Source organism: Protopterus annectens, chromosome 1.part1 (genome assembly GCF_019279795.1).
Source record: "Protopterus annectens isolate FY-2018-M chromosome 1.part1, PAN1.0, whole genome shotgun sequence".
Lineage (NCBI taxonomy): Eukaryota > Metazoa > Chordata > Ceratodontiformes > Protopteridae > Protopterus > Protopterus annectens.
In genome coordinates this window covers 318530430-318552220 of record NC_056726.1, presented here as the reverse complement: position 1 = coordinate 318552220, position 21791 = coordinate 318530430, and the positions used below count along the sequence as shown (strand labels likewise).

Here is a 21791-nt window from a genome sequence, read left to right as displayed (position 1 = left end):
ACTAGTCACCATCCCCACAAGAGGAGAAAACATACTTGATCTCATCATCATGAACATGGGAGCACAATGTTCAACACCGGAAGTATACCCCTCACTGGTGAGATCAGATCACAAACTAATCTCGCTAGAGGTCCTCATCCCACCCCCACCTGAAATAAAAAAGACCACAGTAAAGAACTTCTCGAAAGCCGACTTCACACTTCTAAAGACTAGTGTGGTCTCCTTTAAGGCGCCCGAGCCGGCGGAAAACAGTACTCAAGCCGCTGAATCACTTACAAATGCCTTCTACCAGCACCTGCAGGACTGCATGGACAAGGCAATCCCAAGCAAAACAAAGACTCTTTGTACCAAAGGCAAGCGTCCAGTCTGGTGGACCCCAGCCATAAACAAACTCTACAACAAAAGGAGGAAGCTACTACAAGATAGAGCAAAATCCTTAAAAGGTAAGACACCCTTGATCACTATAAGTAAAAACTAAGAGCTCTCATAAAATCATCCAAAGCAAATTTTGAGAGAAAAATAGCTAAAGACTCAAAAGACAATCATAAGGCCTTCTTTAGCTATGTTAGAAACCTGGGAGGAAACTCCCAGATATGCTCAGAACTAGTTCAAAATGATGTGAAGATTACTGATCCTACAGACATTGCCAACATACTGGCTGACAGGTTCAGTGCAAACTTCTCCCCTCCCCCAAAGGAGAGATGGCCATACCAAACGATTGCAGCCCCCCAAACATCTCTAACGCCCAAGTGAGAACTGCTCTCTCCAAAGCAAAATACACAGCATCCATGGGACCTGATGGTGTCCCCGGCTGTGTGCTCCACGAACTCAATGAGGAATTAAACCCACAGCTAGGACAGCTGTTTAATCATAGTCTTACCTCTGGATACGCACTCCAGGAGTGGCGCACTGCAACTGTGGTCCCACTTCACAAAGGCGGTGCCTCCACCGACCCTGGAAATTACCGCCCATTAGCTTGACAAGCCTTATCTGCAAAGCCATGGAGAGGATCATAATGGACCTCATAAACAAAGACATAGGGAATTTGCAGACTTTGGATCCAACCCAGTTTGGCTTTGTCAAAGGCAGATCATGCCTTTTAAACTTGGTTGACTTTTGAAACAGTCACCAAAGCCATTGATGAGGGAAAGGCAGTCCATACAGCCTACCTCGATCTGGCGAAGGCCTTGATACAATACCCCACTCGGGTATCATTGAAAAACTCATCAGCTTAAATGTTAACCCATACATCACAAGATGGGTTGCAAACTGGCTGAGTGACAGAACCCACAGGGTCAGTGTTGCTGGCGCCATGTCAGACTCAAAGCCTGTCACAAGTGGTGTCCCACAGGGCTCAGTCCTGGGCCCACTCTTGTTTGGCATCTACTTTTCCAAGTACAAGCAAACACAGGAGGGTTATGGCTGACAAAGTTTGCAGATGACTGCAAACTGGGCCATAGTAGAAAACACACCTGACACAGATATCCTTCAGAAGGGTCTCACAGAAACGGATAACTGGTGCCAGAGCCATGGCCTAAAGTTAAATGCCAAAAAATGCATAGTCATACCCTTCGGGAAAAACAAGGTTACCCCTAGCTACCAAGTAGGTGGCAATCCACTGAGCACAGAAGAAGTTATCAGGGACCTGGGGACCTGGGTTGATAGTAGTCTGTCATTCGACACCCATGTAGCTAAAGTAGTTAGGAAGACCTTCTACATTGCCCACCTTATCATGAAGGGATTCTCATCTAGATCAAGGGAGGTCATAGTCTCCCTATACTCATCACTCATCAGACCAATGATTGAGTACAATGCCCCATTCGGAATGTATCTGACCCGGCACTTGCAGCAGCTGGAGAGGCCACAAAAGTTCCTCACCAAAAGGATAAAGGGTCTCAAAAATCTGTCCTATGCTGCCCGACTGAAAGAACTCCAGCTCTATTCAGTCGCACCGCTTGCTCAGAGGTGACCTTTGCCTAACATACAAGGCCATGTCAAACCCAGATTTGATGAATGTGCTTCACCTCAAAAAATCTAGATCCGTCAGAACCACAAGGGCGGGAGACTTAAACCTCGACACGGCTATTAATAGGATGTGCTGGAGGGATAGATTCATCACCCAAAGACTCCCTATGCTGTGGAACAAAATCCCGGTATATGTGAGGCAGAGCACCTCGCTGGCCTTGTTCAAGAGAAATCTTGACCAATGGATGGGAGATCGCAGATATACCCCAGGGATTACCTCAGTGTCACTGCTCGACAGAGGCACAGCAAAATAATGGGTATAGTTCCCCATACTAAAGGGGTGGCGTAAGCCACAAAACGATGGGCTAGGCTTGTAAATGCCCTCGGGCAGATAGCCTAGTATGAACCTATGAACCTAAGATATGTTAGTAAATGTGAGTAAGAATAAACAACTGAGTTAATTGAGAACTTTTCAGCAATGTTCACATGTTGATTTTATTATAAACTGTTTTCTCCCCTTTTCTTCTTTGATTATACGCTTTCATACACATGCAGTTAAATAAAAAAAGCAGAGGATAATTTAATAAATAATTGCAAATGCTTAAAGAAACCAATTTGTAATAGAAAAATAAGTATGAATTCCTGACCAGCAGTTAGTAATACCTAACAGGTTGCAAACCTTTTGATCTGATTTGAAAAATATGGTTGATACTGTTCAAGACAAATAAAATACTCTACATGGTATAATAGTTCACCATCTCTTGTTGTCTTCACCTCACATCCACTATGTCTGCTTCAGATGTAAATTCACTCATTCAATCAAAGTAAATGCATTAAGTAGGGAAATGCGCTAGTCTTGCAGATCCAGGAAATTGCATACTCTTACATATATGCATTAGGCAAAAACATATGTCCATGTGAAACAGCATAGCTTTTAAAGACAGTAATTGTGATTAGGTTGAATGACAGATTTAAAGAGAATTTAAAGCACATGGTTCTTTCTCTGTAATTCTTTCTATTCTGTATATAGATGTATTGAAAAATAGAAACTGAGAGTTTTAATGAAATGTGTTATAAAACAATGTAAGCAAGCTATATAGATGCATGAAAGTGCTGTGATATACACTGTTCAAAGCTGCTTGAAATGTAATTACTTATATTTGCATAATTTGTATTAATAACCTGTTTAAGCTTGGTTGTTGTTCAAACGTGGTACATTTCTCAGCCACCAAACAGTACAGCTCAGTTAGTATATTCACTGCAACAGTAAAAGTCCAAGTGCTAGGCTTGTTGCTGCTGGGCAGGCAACCACTTTTCTTTTCTTAAATATACCTTGCCTGAAGGATCTTCTGGTCTGTAAGCTTAGTTAGTTCTCTCCTTTTGACAGACTGAAAATTAGTGCAGGGGTTAAGCCTGTGAGCTGTGGTTCCGGGTTTCCTCAGCCCTCATTTGCCTACAGTGTGACTTTAAGCAAGTCACTTAACCAGACATTGATCCCAGGTTGCCCCTAAAAAGGACTGTGTGTCCAGTGGCCATACCTGTTTAACAAATAGGTATTATTCAACCTCATACTCCTAATTTACTAATGTTAATCCGCGGTGGTACAGCGGTAGCGTTGTTGCCTCACAGCAAGAGGTTCTCCTGTCCGATTCTCGGCTGGAGTGTCTTCTGTGTGGAGTCTGCATGTTCTCCCCACAGTCGAGTGGCCTCCGAAAGACATGCGTGAATGGGCGTGCCTTCGCTGAAGTTTGGGCGTCGGGTTGGCAACTCGGCACCATAAAAATCAACTGCCAATCATTAGCGGACCGGAGTTCCACTGTGGCAACCCCTAACCGGGAAAAGCCGAAAAGACAAACTCCTAATTTACTAATGTTAACATTGTTTTAGCTTGTATGGTTGTGCTGATGCTGATACTATATTATTATTACTTAGGTTTGGTTACTTGTACCTGTATGTTAGGCTTTTGATGAATGGTTGTCTAGTTTATGCCTGAACTCAAAAAAAAAAAAAAAAACATAGTTGGGACCCTAGCTTTCTTTTAAGCCAGGCTGCCTCTAAATAGCCACAAGACTGCACTTTTCTTGTAGAGACATCCTACTGAAAAATGGCTTATTGACTGACTTCCTCATTATAGCTAACATCGTATAACATTTATAATTCCTACATCAGTGATCCTTTTATTCAGTCAGTTTCATTATGAGTATACCCTAAACAAATCACATAACTATTTACAGTCACTCCTAAAAAGAGAGAGACTTTTGCCTAGTAGGTTTATCTGGCTTAAGAATAATCATCATCACAGTTGTGCTTTCTTTGGACACCATATTTACCCTGCAGTCCTGCACCATTCCAGTTTATAAGAAAAGGCTGCACTGTTCTGCTTGTTAATGCAAAGCAAGTCAAGATGAAGGATGAAGGCAAAAAGACTAGTTTGTTGGCATGATTCATCACTGCCAACTTTCCTTAAATTTGTGAGATGTATTATTTTGCTTTAGGTCTTCAGTGCTGTGAGGCACCTTCCTATCTATATTGCTGACTTTGAAACAAGATATACAGCATCATAAGGCAGATAATAAACATAAGTTGAATAGCTGTTAAAACAAGCTTTAGAAAATGCAGTCACACTGACATTTTTCATATAGAAAATGAGGTTTATGGATGCTGCAGAACTAAGGTGTGATCGGAACTAAACTGCCACTTTCCTCTTGGTTAAGCACCCATTTTGAGTTGCTGCTGAAAGGGTGACTGTTGATCTTGGAAGCCAAATCCTTTATTTGGGACTGACCTGCAATGCTCCTTTGATTAGTTTCATTGAACATGAGCTGCTCATAGGTCAGTCTCTCAGGAACTACAGAACATCAGGAAATACAAAATGAATAATGTGTGAGGCTCATTTGCGTATACGTTATTGGTGGAATTCTACTTCTGTCTTCTGTGCATAAAATTTAGAATGTCTTTAAAGGAATTGTTTTTGTGATTTGTTGTTTTTCACTCAGGCCATTTGCCCACCTGTTCAGCTGTCTAACCAAAATAAACAGTGCTGTGTAAACAGTGCTCTTTTAACCTTGCCATAGCCTTGAACGCATTACTATATATAAGGAAAATGTCAGCATTCACTCTTTTTTTGCAGTGAAATGCCTGTATGTATTGATTCACTTTGGCAGAGCTGAAAACTAAAAAAATGCTACACTGTTTGGGAGATTGCTTCCTACATCTGTTTTTATGTCCCAGTTGGTGCTCTTCCGTATGTTACCCAGGTTCTGTTTGTAAGCAAAGACAGAACTACATTGTCTCAGTGAGCTGCTGTTCAAAAGATTATAAGTGCTGATTAATATAATGACACCTTTCCAGCAGAATTGACATTAATTTGTTAATAGTAGTAGTAGTAATACTTTTTTTGCTGTTGTTTTGTACTTTTCCTAGTATCTGTTTGGAACCTAAGTGTTTATTATCTCATTAAGCTAGTATTAAAAGAAATTATAAATATGTGACTAATAATATTATAATTTCATGTTCTCTTTCTGTAGGCCATACATGGTCATAAGGGACCTATAACAGCAGTGTCTTTTGCACCTGATGGGCGGTTCCTTGCCACATATTCTAATAGTGACAGTCATATTTGCTTTTGGCAGGTAAGAATGCACACATTTGTGTATTTTGGCTGTTCTTTCTTCCTCATCTGCTGAGAAAATAAGGAGTTAACTTTTTTTTCCATTAACTTGTAAAGAATGACTTCATATAGTTTGTAAAGAAATATGTTCTTTTCCTTCTGTGTTCACTGACTCATAAATGAATTAGCATATGCAAACAATCTATAAAGCTTAACAACTGAAAGGCTGTTGAACTTTATGGTGAAATAAAATCATACTATGTTGTGGCAAGGTATGGACTAGTACTCAGTCACTCATCTGTAATTCTCACTATCACTCTAAAAGTGCTTGCCTTCTTAGCAGATACTTCGTATCATGTTACTTTATAGTAGTATTCAGTCACATCTCAGTAATTGAGGTGTGTGTGTATATACGTCTGTATAACAAAGCAGTGAACAGCAAATAATCAAGCACAAATGCTCATTCACCAGCTGATCAAAAAAAAAAAGTAAAACACTTTTTTGCAGGGTGGCTAGCATCCCTCAACCACACACTCCCCCTTCTAATTATATATACCAGGTCCAAGATCGCACCACAGTGAAGGTGGGGAAGATTTCTCAATCCCCACTGTACCATGATCCCACATACATTTAAAAGTCCAGTATATGTGATCAGCTGATTTTCAGCCACACGTAGCAGCTTTTTTTTTTTTCAATACTTTGAGCATTCAATTAATGGTATGCATATTGTGCGTGTATATGCACATACATATGGGTCTATATCACGTTATCGAAAACCCGTATCATACAACACTAGAAAACTGACACGTATAGCGTGAACTACAGTAACAGCGAACGTACAAAACTGCGAAATGTGAAATGTCATGGTTGGCCCGCTGCAGTATAGCTCTGTAAGGTAAGTGTGCGGTAGTTACGGACCTTAGAGTTAGGGTGCGGGTTAAGGTAAGTGCATAGATAGGTAATTTATGTAAGGTTTAATGTAGGGTTAGAAATAGGGTTTTGTTAACTGTATGTGTGTGGATTATTTGTTTTGTTTGGGTATTTGTTTGTAGGGTAAGTGTGCGATAGTTACGGACCTTAGAGTTAAGGTGCAGGTTAAGGTAAGTGCATAGATAGTAATTGTATGTAAGGTTTAGTGTGGGGTTAGAAGTAGGGTTTGGTTTGTGTATGTTTTATTTATTATGTTTGGGTATGTAGTATGCAGCACGCGGTGGTGTTGGCCGACTGTGATGATTCGAGATTTGAAAATCCGCGGTTTAGGGTGTTCGGCGTATTTGCGGTTCGGGCTATGTGTGTCGGTGTTGTGGTGTTCGATAATACGGGTTTTCGATAACATAATATAGACCCCGTACATACATATACGTGTGTGTGTATGTGTGAGTGTGTTTATATATAGATACATAAATACGTATATATATATATATATATATATATATATATATATATATATATACACACACACACACACACACACACACACACATATGTGCGTGTGTGTGTGTGTGTGTATTGTTTTAATTCTTGATTTATTTGTGTCTAATGGGCTGTGGACTGTTATTCGAATCTGATATTCAAAAAAAAAATCTGAAACAATTTTTCACCTATGTATTTCAGAATACTTATTTTGCATTTATACTGCGGTGGTGTTGCTGTGGTAGCGTTGTCGCCTCATAGCAAGACGTTGTCCCGTTCGATTCTTAGCTAGAGCGTCTTCTGTGTGGAGGCATACGTGAATGGGGTGTGCCTTCGTTGAAGGTTGTGCATCAGGGCTGGTAACCCGGTACGTAAAAATCCACTACCAATCATTAGCGGACCGGAGTTCCGCTGTGGCGACCCCTAACTGGGAAAAGCCGAAAGACACAAACAAACATTGAAGTAGCATGATATGATCAGCAGATCATCTGATGTACTTAAACCATATCCATAAGTATCAGTGACCCAAAATAAAGACTACCCTGCACACACGCCTCGGAATTAGTGTTTGATATATGATTTTTCTGTGGTTCCACTTACAGTCTAAAACAACATAATTGCACCCAAGCATGTTGGTGTGTCTATTAACTAGAAACTGTCATTTCTCTCTTTTTCACTAATGTGGCTGGCAGCAGATTGAAACTGAGTAAAGGTGTGAGTCTAGCACTGGATATACATTTGAGCTTTTCAGCTGATGTCCGGCTGTGACAGTAAGGTAGTACCAGTAACTAACTCACAAGTTTGCTAAGGATTTAAATGTTTGCTTTATGTTTAGCAAACTCAAATATGACCTCTTTATTTTATATAATGTGTCTAACTTGGTGGGGGGGGGGCGGCAATCAACTGTATTAGCATGGGCTGGAGTCTCAAGGCTTAGGATCCCAACAAAAAAATTAATTTTGACATCTGTCAAGGAGATAGAGTGGAAATATGTAACTGCCATAGGGTTCTTCCTGGACTTTGATAAGCCTGTCATCCTAGACAGCTTGGTAAAGGGAGGGAAGTCACCTTTGTTGAACTTAGTGTGTGAAAGAGTATGAAAAGTGGGGAGTAAGCTGTCTGCGTCAAAATGTATTAATAAATGCTGGTATACTGCCAGAATGGAGTAGAATACGAAGTGCAGCATACTTGTTTTTTTTTTTTTTTTTTACAGTAATATGGATGGAAATACCTATGATATTTTTAGGGATATCTTTGGAAGATGCAAATGGTGGAGGAAGTGGTGTAAAGCTTCCAAACTCTGGGTTTTCCATTTAGGTAGTTGAAAATGAAGTTTAGACTAAAACTTAAGACAAATATTGTTGATTTGCTACGAAGAAATAATATAAGTATTTTCTTCTGTATTTAGAATGATAATGCATTTGGCCCTCTGCTTTTTTAGTCTGGTTGCCAGAAATACTTTAGAGTTTTGACCCAGGTCCATGCTTGCTTTGTCACTTGCTTGAGATAAACTTATGATTATTCCATGGAAGAAGATTTAGTTTTCTCTTATATCATCTAAGGTTTCCTTAAGTATAGTTATTTTGCACAGCTCTAGATGAACCTGAGTATGCTCCATCACAGCTGTTTCCTGATCCTTCTGAGCCATATAAAGAGTTTTGGCTGATGTGCAAACATCTCATAGTTCTAGCTTAAACAATCCCCAAAATGTTAAATGAGTTATAAATTCTGTTGGATTTCCTGAATGCATTAACAGTAAAATCACTGAATACTTGTGTTTGTGGGTCTAAAAGAATCAGGGTGCTTGCACCAAATTGGGGGTGAGTTACTAGATTTAGGATGAAAAAAGAGTTACACCATTATGGCCATATAGAGTAAAAGACTGTTATGAAAAGCCCTCTGCTTGAGTGAATAGCTGATTGAAAATTAGCTGCTAGTTAGTCTTGTCAGTAGATCTTTCCCGATAAACATGTAATTGAATCAAAAAGATGTATGTTCCTTTTGTATATCATTGAACCTGTTAGGTTTAGTTGCCTTACTTAAAATATGTTGGGATCTACACTGTGACTCTCTCCTGCCGTCTACATGTTCTATTAGGTAGCCACAGGTGACACAAAAGTTACTATAGGTAAGTAGAAAGGGATGTTGTGCCTGTTAAAATATGACGAAAGACATAGTAAAAAACTGAAAATTTCAGTATTAGAACATAAATGGAAGCTATAATTATGGGTCCAGAGACTCTTTTAGATGGTCCAAGGGGGTCCAGCTTAACCTGTCATGAATGCATAGAAGAACATTTTTTTTTATATTTCGCTAGGCTTCCTACAATAATACCATCTCAGATTTTGCCCAAAAAACTAGTATGCTGTATAGCAGTTTGCACCTCCTGTAGCAATTTGACAATAGCTTTTTGTTTATTTATTCATCTGAAAACTTTATAGCACTTCTCTGGGGAGTTAAGGCCTCTGGTGTTTACTGGCAGGCATTTTCCCACAGCAACAGCAGAGGTCTAAACTATGTAAGATGTGAAAATAGTAAATGGATCAGTACTTGTACTCTTGAAATGTATATTGCTGCTCGTCTAGTCAGGATACAATAGACAAGACTTTGTGGGTTCTGTTCAAGCAGCTTGATTATGTACAAATGCATCAGGATTGAGGCTTAATAACTTTAACTTAGGTAAACTTATAAACAGACAAGCTATTACACTCATACATGCTCACTCTCCGACTGCACTCATAAAATGGCACTGAACTTAGCATGTGCTGACTATTTATATGTGCGTTCAGTCTTTGGAATGCTTGTTAAAGATACAACACATGTATTCCATTCTACATCCTCCCTGTCTGAGAAATAAATCATGCAGTGTTGATGACAATCGACATGCAGTCAATATAAATAATTCTCTGTCATGCAGTTATACAGAACTAAATACACATACACAGTTATTTCCAGGTTGCTGTGTATTTCACACTAGGTCTGGAAATACGACCAAATCATGTGACATAGAAATTGGAGTCAGGTCTAGCAATTAGGACTGTCTGTGCTGAATGTTCAACTTTTGGGACATCAGGAACATCATTAGGACTGGAAGTAGAGGTTAAGACATGTTCTGCAACAGGAACACTGTCTGGATTTCTCTGAGATCTAGAATCTGTATCACAATACTGCAATATCAGTTCTGATACAGGAAGAATATGTCTGCGATTTCCCCTGTGCTCCACACCCTCAGATTCTATGAAGTAGGATCTCGGCTCAGTACATATACCAGGTCTATATTATAAGATCGACATCCGAAAATGTCGACTCACCTTTCATCGACATGGAAATGTCGAAATCCAAGTTTGTCGAACGGCCAAATCACCGTTTTCTTTCCAAGGGAAAGAAATTGGTTGGCTGTTCTGTTACACCTGCCCTTTCCCTGACTGTAGTGCAGTCTCGGAGTTAGAATATTTAGTTGGGGGGGTGTGGGGGGCATGGGGGCAAAGCCCCCACTTAAATATGTTTGTTTTTATGTGGTGGTGTTTGTTGGCCTTCCGATTTCTTTCCCTCGGAAAGAAATCAGTGATTTGGCTGTTCGAAAAACTTGAATTTCAACATTTCAGTGTCGAAAGGTGAGTCGACATTTTCAGATGTCAATCTTATAATATAGACCCCACATACCTGTTACTTGAGCAATCTGGTTGAAACCTTTCACCGTGTGTATCCTCACTGTCTCTCCTTCTTTCAATGGACGAAGTAATCTACTCGATTTATCATAGCTGGACTTCTTTAAATGAGGAAAGTCAGAGGAAAAGAACGCCAACCTCCACAGATGCCTGAACACTTCCACTATCCAATCTAACAGCCACAATCCTCTGAAATATGACAAACCAATGTTGTTCTGAATACTGAAAAAAATCGCCAGAAGCAGCAATAAAATAGGACTCTTCTTTTATTGTAACAGTAGTAGTGTTTGAGCTTTTTCAAAACTGGATCAGGATTTGTATGACATCTCAGCTCGTTAGGTCTCGTGGTAGAAAAATGACACACTTCCATGACAGCAATGTCAAAATTCTCTGCATGAAGCTGTTCTGTGGTATTTCTGGGTGATCTGGATAAGGTATCAACCTGACAAAGAAGTCTGCCTTTTGTATAGACCATTTTGTAGTTGTACTTTTGCAATTTGAGCGTCATTCTTTGTAATCTCATTGGAGCTGAATGCATAGGCTTCTTTAAAATAGTAACTAAAGGATGGTGATCAGTTTCAATCTGAATAGCTCAACCATAAATGTAATCATGAAATTTTGAACATGCAAATACTATTGCCAAACGTTTTTTCTCGATTTGAGCATATTGCATTTCAGTTTGGGTAAGAGTTCTGGATGCATAGGCTACTGGTCTGCCCTCCTGAAGAATGACTGCACCAAGATCAAATTTCAAAGCATCACAGAAAAGGGTTACTGGTTTATTGACATCATAGTAACTCATTGCCTTCAGTAGAGCTCTTTTGAGTGTGTACCTTTAACTCCCAGTGAGTGTGGTTTCAGCCTTTAAAAAATGAAGTTATCACCATGCAGTTCTAACAAATACTAATTGACAGAGGTCATATATCAATACAATTGTGTTTACGATCACGTATGCTTCAAGATACAATATTCTGATACTTGTATGTAGCATGGTTTTGGAATTATTAATGCAAATATGAACAGACAATATTTGACGCCCAGAGGCACAGTAGGAGGTGGCTGTAATGAGTTTTTAGGTGGGATGGCAGTTTTCTGCTTAAGGTCTTCAAATACTTTCTGGTGCTGTTCCAATTAAGACCATGTAACATTTCTGCATGTTAGTTCTTGCAAAGGTGCTGTCAACTCACTGAAATCTGGTGTAGCAATGCCTAAATAGTTGATCATACCAAGAAAATGTTGTAGAGCTTGAACATTATCTGGTGCTGACATCTCTGGAATGGCTTCTTGTTTGGACGGGTCTGGTTGCAGGTCAGTGCTGACAAATAAATGACCTACATGTGTAACTTCTGGTAGTCTGAATCTGCACTTCAGAGGATTGAGCTTTAAGTTCACTTCACATGCTCTGTCTAGAACTCTCTTAAGGTTTCTGTCATGTTCTGCTTCACCATTGCCTCCAACCAGTAAATCATCTACTATTATGGCACAAGGATAACCTGAAAAAAATTTACTCCATTGCACACTGAAAGACTTCACTTGCAGAATTTATTCCAGATGGCATCCTGAGAAATCTTTATCTGCCAAACAGGGTACTGAAAGTAGTCAGTAATGAGGATTTGTGATCAAGCATCACTTGCCAAAATGAACTCTTTCCATCTAAGGCAGAAAAAAACGTGGCATTTGTTATTAGGGCTGCGACCTCTTCAACTGTACACATTGGATGATGCAGTCTCTTTAATGCTTTGTTCAACTCTCTTGGTTCAATACATATTCTAATTTCATCTGAGCCTTTTTTATGGGCTGCTACCATGGATGACACCCATTCAGTTGGTTCTGTGACTGGAAAAATCACACCTTACTGCACCATTTTATCCAACTGAGCCTTAACTTTATTCTGCATAGCTATTGGAGATTTTCTTGCTGTCCTGACCACTGGGCTGACCTCCAGGTCTAACTTCATAGAATATACAACTGGAAGTTTACCCAACCTGTCATCGAAAACATCAGCATACTCTGAGAAAATAGCTTCAGTAAAATTGGAACTAGGAGAACTATGATGAACTTCTTTGGTGAAAGAGAGCAGGTTCCTTCTCAAACTGTTTCTGAGACCCAATAATGACTGCACAGGTCTTCGAGCAACATAGAGTAACAAGTTGTAACAGTTCCTTGCCAGATAACTTGAAAGCACTACTGAACCTTCGGTTTGAATTTCTTCACCTCCATAAGCAACAGGTATCACACAACTAGTCATATTGAGATGTTCATTAGCTCTCACTTTAACAAAAGTATCTGCTGACATGACATTACACTGTCTGCTTTGAGCTCTGTGGATTTAACATTGATCTGGACAGTACAAAATACTTGATTTTTTGTCAAGAAATTTACTGCATCAACCTTCTCAACAATTACTGATACACCATCTACAAAGAAAGCAGACTGCTGCAATTCCACTTGATCAGTTTGCTTTTTTGAATGGCCCTTCTTTATAACTGTGTGAGATTTACAAAATGTTTGAAAATGGTTCCATTTTTTACACTTGTGGCATTGCTGACCAGATGCTAAGCATTTCTCTCTTTAGACTCATGATTAGCACCACAGTTGCGACAGTTAATAATAAAGCTGGATTTGGGTTTTGCTGACTCACTCCTGTACTGCACTGAGCATGCTCTTTTCTTAGAACTTGTTGCAAAACTACATGGTTTCCCTGGTAGACCAGCAGGGGCTGTGGGTGCCATGTGCTTAGGCTTGTCTTTGCTTGCCATGTGTTGCATACTGTCTACATTTGCTCAGGAGCCTGCTGAAACCATACTCATCACTTTCAAGCATACTTGTGTGCCTTTCTGTAACTTCATGGATTTGACAAATCTCAGTAACTTTACTCAATGTTAAATCACTGTCATGAAGCAAAATCTTTCTCAGTGCAGCACCATTAATACCACACATGAGCCTGTCCTTTATCAACTCATCTTTTAAATCACCAAACTGACACATTTTAGATTTGTTTTGCAGCTCAGTTGTATAAGCTGCAAAAGTTTCCCCTGGTTTCTGATCTCATGTGTAAAACAAATGCCTCTCTAGTATAATATTTGTCTGGGGCTTACACATTTCACTGAATTTGCACTTCAAACACTCTGGGTCTTCCCTTGATTCAGCTTGTATAACAATATGATAGTTTTCACCTACTCTCTCATATACTGCTGGAGCATATACAAATGAACACACTCTTTCAATGGCCTCTGACCCAGCTAGGTTTAGCAAAATGAATGCCCTGGTGCATGCATCTTTGTCAGAATAAGCTGGTTGTATAAAAATATCGTACTCTTGCTCAAGTACTCTCCAGTTCTCTGCAATATTCTGATCAAATACAAGTGGTGAGGGCTGTCAAAATCTGTCTGCCATATTAACACTTACCAGTGAAGGCTTTTGCAAATATGTACGAACATACACACGTAACACATATGCTAGAAATTTCTGCTAGTATTTGTAACTTTGCCCAATAGCACAACAAGCCTCTGAATAACTGAACTGTGTGAAATAAGCCTCTCGGGCACTGTAATACTCTTGAAATTACTGTACTGTAAGAAATCACTTCTTATCAGAGTAAGAAACATTTCAAAATAACTGCACTGTGAGAATGAACTGGGAGTAGGAAGCTCGGAGTAAGAAGCATTTTGAAGTAACTGCACTTTGCGAATAAACAGTACACAGCACACTGAAACTTCCCCCAAGTGGCTGGCGGTACTTTGCTAAGTAACTCTTTTCAGTGCAAGAAACACTCTGTAATGGTGGCACTTTGCAAATAGACACACCCAGCACAAGAAACATTTCAAAATGGCTGTATTTGACTGCAGGTTACAAAATAGTTGCACCTTGCACACAAATAAACTCTTCGGAATAAATGCACAGTAATAAGCACACACTGTAAGCACTTTTACATACCTTTAAATACTTTGAATAACTCTAGATCTGAAGTAGTTGACTTCATTTGGCCATCAACCTGTGGGTATTCGGTTTCCAGATCGGATCTGAGACGGCTGCTTCACCAGCTTCTCATCCGAGCTCCAAGCTCCTCCCTTTACCCACAATACCCCTCCATCTCCTTCCTTCCATCAGATCTCATTTGCTGCTTTTCAAGCCAGCAGCGTGGTCTTGAATTCTGAGCATTTTTGGCAGTGTTTCGGTAAGTGTTAGCTTTTGGGCTAGTTAGATAGTTTCCCTTTTTTTTCCTGTATCCTCCCTTCACCCACATCTGCATCGGTTTCAAAAAAAAAAGTTAAAAGTAGTTTAGTTTACCAGTTAGTGTATCCCCTGTGTTGTCCCTCTACTGAGAGTGTGTGTGTGTGTGTGCTAGGGCCTTCCTGGGTCATGGCTGAGGCTCCTAGGCCTGTTTTCAGAAAATGCAGAGAGTGTGGCCACAAGCTTTCTCCAGCTGATGGCCGCACTCTGTGCGTGGTGTGTTTAAGTGTCCCCCATTTGGATATGGGGTGTTCCATTTGTGTGGGATTTAACCCTAGAGCCCTCAAGGATCGGAGAGCAAAACTCATAATGAAGGGACTGTTATCAGCATCTGGAATGGCTATTTCAACTTCTTATTCTCTGGTAGTGGCCGCTACCATTTCCTCTCCACCTCAGGCCACCAGGGCTCAAACCCCCATTCCCAGGCCTTCAGAATCGGAGAAGAGACATAAAGATAGGCCCAAGAAGCGGTCTCCCCATTGCTCGGAGCAACAAGGGCCTCCAGCTAATTCAAAGACTCCACCTAGGCACAGCACCCCTCAGCTCCATTTTCTGAGGTTTTTGCAGGAGCCGACAGTGTCTCGGGCTCCATATAGGGCCTCCCCTCACCGGCACTCCCGGCTGATATTGGTGGCTTCGTCATCACTGTCCACCCATAGCCTTTTGGAGTCAGAGATGAACAAGATGGTGCGAAATTTTATCCACACCCAGATCCAGATGGGGATCTTCCCAGCCCCCTCTCCCTCCAGAGCGGGGTTTCTCAGACCTTTTTTGCCCCATCTCTCCTTCTCCAATCTGGCCTTGGTTTTGGAATCCTTGGATCCAAGAGCCCTCAGAGTCAGAGGGCTGGGGCCAGTGGTACCAAGTACCTCGTCTCCAGCCATGACCTTGAGCGGGTCAGATCCAACCTCTCAGAGCTAAAGTCTCTGCATCGGATCCGGGGGGGGGGGGGTTGCTGTCAGTTCCAAGTTTGTCAGAGTGCAGAAACCTCCCTTGGGTTCTTGGTGCCAGTAGACTCAGCTCTGACTGCCTCGTCGGACCGAAAGAGTACAGCTTCCGTTGTTAGTTTTTGGGGATGTCGGCTCTCCCTCAGTGTTCGACGTGGTCGAGAGGGTCCTCTTGAGTGGATCGAGGCCTCTGACTATCTCCTCATCAGAATCCTCCCCAGTTCCCTCGGTTCTGGGTAGAGCGCCGACCATCCTGTCCTCGCAGGGACAAGCCCATGCCTGATGTGCCCCAGGGAGCACCCATTGGAGAGCAAAACCCTGTTTGTGTGTCCCCCGCAGAGAGCTTCACTGCGGAGGTACCTAGCAAATGCACTTGCAAAAGGAGGCACCTGGACTCCTCCCCAGAGTCCCTCACCGAAGGCACCGACTTGGAGGAAGGGGAAGGCTCCCCCAGATCAACCCCCGATTATGTCTCCTTTGTAGACATAATGGAACTCTGCCTTGGGGGTGGTCTGCCCCAAAGCCAACTTCGGATGTGTTCCTGGAGGCTTTCAGCACGGGCCTATCTACCTCCTGGCCGTCCCCTCCCACTGATCCATTAGTGGACCTCATCACAATGCAAGCATGGAAGAAACCGGACACTGTGGAGCCTATTCCAAAGCATCCTTTTGAGTCCCCCCGTCCAATAAGACCAGCTGGAGTAAGAGATCCCTGGTAGATGCTATGGTGGTGGCAGCCGCCACCAAGAAAGAACTGGCTCAGGAGAGTTCTACGGTTTATTCAGGATGATGGACTTTCTGGGGAAGCAGGTTTATGCTTCAGCAACCTTTTCTATAAGGGCGCTGAATTATTTGGCCCACGTTATTCGACTGCAGCGTGACCTGGTCAAGGAGGTGGCTGAGTCGCCTATGAAGTCCATGCTGCCGGTGGATAAATAGGCATTCTCTGCACGGTTGGCCACTGTCAAAGTGGTTCTGAACACGTCCATGCACCTCCTTTCACATGCCACCGAAGGAGAGGCAAGGGCACCTGGCTCCGGCTGTGTCAGTTTACGTAACCCTTCAAAGCGTCTTTTGCTAATGCCCCTTATGATGGTTCTTCTCTATTTGGGAAAACTGTATGTGACACACCGGTCCAGAGTGAGAAGGACGAGAAGATGCTGTCTGCTGTCGGGATCTGCTTTTCTACTCCTCAAAGATCCTTCTCCAGGAATCAGCAAGGGCAAAAGAAGATGTGGTTTTGAAAGTTTAATTTCTCCTGGGACACTCAGGACTCCTCTTCCCCCTGAGGCAGTGGGGGTTTTGATAAACGCCGGCCCAGAGGTAGAGGGGGGTCAGAGTAATCTTGGGAATTGAGAACCTTTCTCGGACAGGCGCGCAAAGCAGCCGTGAGAGGTTGCCTGACTGCTCATCTCTGGAGGCAGTCGGAGGTCATCTTTCATTGCACCTAACGGCGTGGGATTCCATGTCAACAGTCCATTGGGTGCTGCAAATAATATCCAGATGATATTCCATTCCCTTCATACTACCACCTGTTACCCCAAATCACCTCCCAGATGTTCCACCTGAGCAAACGGAGGTTGGAACACTCGAAATAGAAAAGCTGTTAAAGAAGCGAGTCATCTAACCTGTCCCCCCAGATCAATCCAGTTCAGGCATTTATTCCAGATTCCTTATAGTGACAAAAAAGACGGGGGACCTAAGACCCATCCTGTATCTTTCCACCTTGAATCTGAGTGTTGCCATAGAAAAGTTCTTGATGGTTACTCTGCAATCCATCTTGCCCTATCTGCAGGAAAATGATTGGATGTGCTCGACCGACCTCCAGGGAGTGTACTATCACATAAAGAGGCACAGACATTCCAGGAGGTTTCTCCACTTCCGGCTAGGAGCCAATCATTATCAGTTCTGAGCCCTCCCGTTTGGTCTCACCACAGCCCCCAAGGTGTTCACCAAGGTCATGGCAGTTGTAGCTGCTCACCTGAGGCTTTAGGGTATACAGGTCTTCCCATACCTGGACGATTGGCTCCTTGCTGCCCCCACCATGCACCTACTTTGTCAAGCCAGAGACTATTTCCTGAGGCTAACCAGTGACTTGGGGATCACAGCCAACGCAAACAAATCATCGCTGAACCTGATTCAGATTCTAGAATTCATTGGAGCAAGATTAAATACCATCCAGATGAAGGTCTTCCTAACCTCGGATAGAGTTTGGAGCTTACGTCTCCACGTGTCTCTTATTATTCACCCTCATCTTCCCTCTGCAGAGGCGGTATTGTGAGCTCTGGATTCTATGGCAGCCACCATCATGATTCTCCACTCTGCACGTCTTCGCATGCTGGTACTTCAGTGAACATTAGCAGTCCAATGGTCCCTCTTAGACTTGCCATTAGCTCATCCGATACATATAAGCAGAGCTTGCAGGGAATCTCTTCTCTGGTGGATGCACTCCCCCGACGTGGTCGAGGGGCGCCCCTTTATTGCAACCCCTCCCCAAGACACGGTGACCACAGATGCCTCCCAGCTAGGGTGGGGGAGCATTGCTTGGGAAGGACAGTCTAAGGCATGTGGTCCCTGAACGAGACCAAATTGCATATCAATGTCCTAGAGATGAGGGCAGTCCTTTTAGCGTTACAGGCCCTTCATGCCTTTCTCCGTCTGGGAACTATTGCAATACAGTCAGACAACATGTCAGTAGTCTGGTACGTCATCAAGCAAGGAGGAACAAGATCTTACCCCCTTTGTCATGAGGCCATGAGAGTGTGGGAATGGGCGATTTCCACCAACCGGTTTCTGGTAGCAATGCACATTCCGGGACGGTCCAACATACTAGCGGACAAGCTGAGCAGGACTATTCTAATGCCTTACGAGTGGTCTCTGAATCTTTCTGTAGCGGAGCTGATCTTCCTAGAGTGGGGTTGGCCTTGCTGCGATCTCTTCGCATCTCCTTCCAATGCGAAGTGCAGCAAGTTCTTCGCTCTCTTCCCCCACAGGGGGAAATCCCCAGGGACACTCTAGTCCATGTTTGGCCTCCCAGTCTTCTTTATGCTTATCGTCCATTGCCTCTCATACCGAAATTTCTTCAGAAGGCCCACAGGTCGGGGAGCACAGTGATCCTTATTGCCGCATTCTGGCCTCGATAAGTCTGGTTCCCTTTCTTTTGGTCTCATCTTCTAACTGCCATGGATCTTGGATCCCATACCGGATCTTATCTCTCACCCCTCGAAGGTTCCCCATCCAAACTTGGTCAGTCTGAAGGTCACTGCTTGGCTGCTCCAGTTCCGTTGATAGCTAGGACTCCCGGTTTATCCTCACTGGTCAAGACTATTATGGTGGTGGCTCACAAATTGTCCACCAGGAAATGTTACCGTAGCAAATAGAAACATTTCTTGATTTTGGGCCTCAAAGAAAGGGACTTGGATCCTTTCACAGCTCCGGTCCCAGTGGTATTGGAGTTTTTGGCGAGTATATTTTGTCAGGGTGCTAGCACTTCTACAGTAAAAGTTCAACTGGCTGCCATTTCCAACTTTCTTATTGGGGAAGATATGGTTTTGTTAGCCTCTTCTAGACTGTGCAAATCCTTTATTAGTGGTATCTTTCTTTTGAGACCCCCGGTGAAGGATCCTACTCCTCCCTAGGACCTCACCTTTGTCTTACAGGCTCTGGTTTCTTCACCTTTCAAGCCCGCAGCATCTGTGGACCTTCAATTTTTATCATGGAAAACGGCCTTCCTCGTGGCTATCACCTCGGCTAGGAAGGTATCAATACTTCAAGTGTTATCTATCAAAGCTCCTTATATGATCTTCCATACGGATAGAGTGTCGCTCCGTACCAGTCCTTCCTTTCTCCCAAAGTAGCTTCTGAGAATAATATTAATCAGATGATTAACCTTCCTGTTTTCTTTCCAAATTTGAAGAACAGGGGTGAATACAAGTTACGTTTGTCGGATGTGCACAGATAATTGAGGTTCTACCTGCACAGGACTAAGGCTTTTCGCAAGTCTGATCAATTATTTGTTTTATGCTAAACCCTTTCTAGGCAGACCAATCTCCAAAGTGACTATTGCTCAATGGATTTCTCAGTGTATCCTTAAGGTGTACTCAGACAAAGGCATTTCTCCTCCAGGACAAGTGAAAGCACACTCCACTAAGTCCATTGCTACTTCTGCAGATCTTTGGTCCAGGGTGTGTCTGGATCATATTTGTTCTGCGGCTACTTGGACCTCATCTCACACTTTTATTTCACATTACAAGCTTGACAGTGGTATCTAGAGGTAGAGCACCTTGTGGCTCCGCTGTGCTCCGGAATATCCTTCCATGAGGGCCACCCAAGTATTTGGTAGTTGGGGACTCTGTCCCACAGGTTGATGACCAAATGAAGTCAACTACTTCAGATAAAGAAGTTATGTACTCACCATGATGTTACATCTGAGTAGTTGTACTTCATTTGTCTTCAACTGTCCCTCCCTCCTTCCCTTATCTGTAATTTTGTTATTCGGATAGGTAGGAGAAGGCGCCTCTGAGGTTCTCCTGTCCATGCTTGCTAGGTTGGTGAATAACCTGTTGTGGTAATGTCTTATTGGGTCGGGCTTGTGTTAGGGTGCAGCAAACTCGATCTGAGGGAAGGAAGGAGAGTGAGGGGTATTATGGGTAAGGGGAAGAGCTTGGAGCTCGGATCAGAAGCTGGTGAAGCGGCCATCTCGGATCCGATCCTGATCCGAATACACACAGGTTGAAGACAAATAAAGTACAACTACTCAGATGGAATGTTATGGTGAGTACATAACTTCTTTTTATGCTCAGAATGCAATACAAAGAAGAAGTTATGCCAAACATAGCACTTTTCCAAAACATGCAGTTGCTTTGCTTTATTTATGCTTAATATGCCCTTTTGCCCTTAGTGTATTTGTTTTGCTCATATAATCTCTTTATATACCCACCGTACTTTTCTTGTGCTCATTTTACTCTAAACATGCCCATTTTGCTTCAAACGTACATTTTACTCTAAACACTCATTTTGTTTTGAACATACTCTTGCAATTCTGAGGTAATTTCTCATCTCTTAGTTACTTTTCTTACAATCGTTTTATCAAATACTTAAACATTTTGTGTATCACGCTTGTTTAATAATGCGGTTTGTGCCCTTGTAATAGTCCGTTTTATCTTTTTTATAAAATAAACTGTTCATGCAAGTTTTCATTACCTTTGGTTCTTTTGTGGCTCTTTTTCATTCTTGTTTCTCTTAGTTTACCTTCACTATTATCCCTGCACCTCATAGCTCTAAATATTAGTCTCTGGAATCCCGATTCTGACACCATGTCACTTGTCTAGTCAGGATACAACAGACGAGACTTTGTGGGTCCTGTTCAAGCAGCTTTGTTTACAAACACATCGGGATTGAGGCTTAATAACTTTAACTTAGATAAACTTATAAACAAACTAGCTGTTACACTCATACATGCTCGTTCTCTGGCTGCACTCACAAAATGGTACTGAACCTAGCATGTGCTGACTACTTATATGCATGTTCAGTCTTTGGAATACTTATTAAAGATACAGCACACGTATTCCATTTTACATTTATTATAATGCATCAAAAATGTGCGAGTGGTGAAGGGGGGTGAGAGAGGTTGGGAAGGTGAATATGCTTAACCACAGTAAAAAAAAAAATAGTAAACATCTGTTAATTGTGCTGCTGTAAAATTAAATTATAATTGCACTTTATTTGTCTGCTTTTACTGTAATTATGTTTCTTCCCACTTTATTACCTTATTTTGCTTGTGCTTCTTCTTAAAAGTACTCAGTTGTATTATTCTGCTGCAGTTATTACTGCTTGGTAGTAGCCTGATTAAATTATAACTGTTATTCTAAGTGTTTTGGTTTAAGCACTTGGGCTTCAGACCAGTTGTTTTACATTAAGAAGGTTTGTGGTCTGCATTATTTGACATTAAGAAGGT

General features: G+C 42.0%; 1 protein-coding gene across 2 annotated transcripts in view; it reads left to right on the top strand.

The window, feature by feature from the left end:
- Positions 1–21791, top strand: part of WDR7 (WD repeat domain 7) — a 3592087-nt gene that overhangs the window by 3448172 nt on the left and 122124 nt on the right. For both annotated transcript variants that reach the window (XM_044074906.1, XM_044074897.1), the window contains one exon: positions 5493–5597. In XM_044074906.1, coding sequence (XP_043930841.1) covers positions 5493–5597 — 105 coding nt within the window. The remainder of the gene's footprint in view (positions 1–5492; positions 5598–21791) is intronic.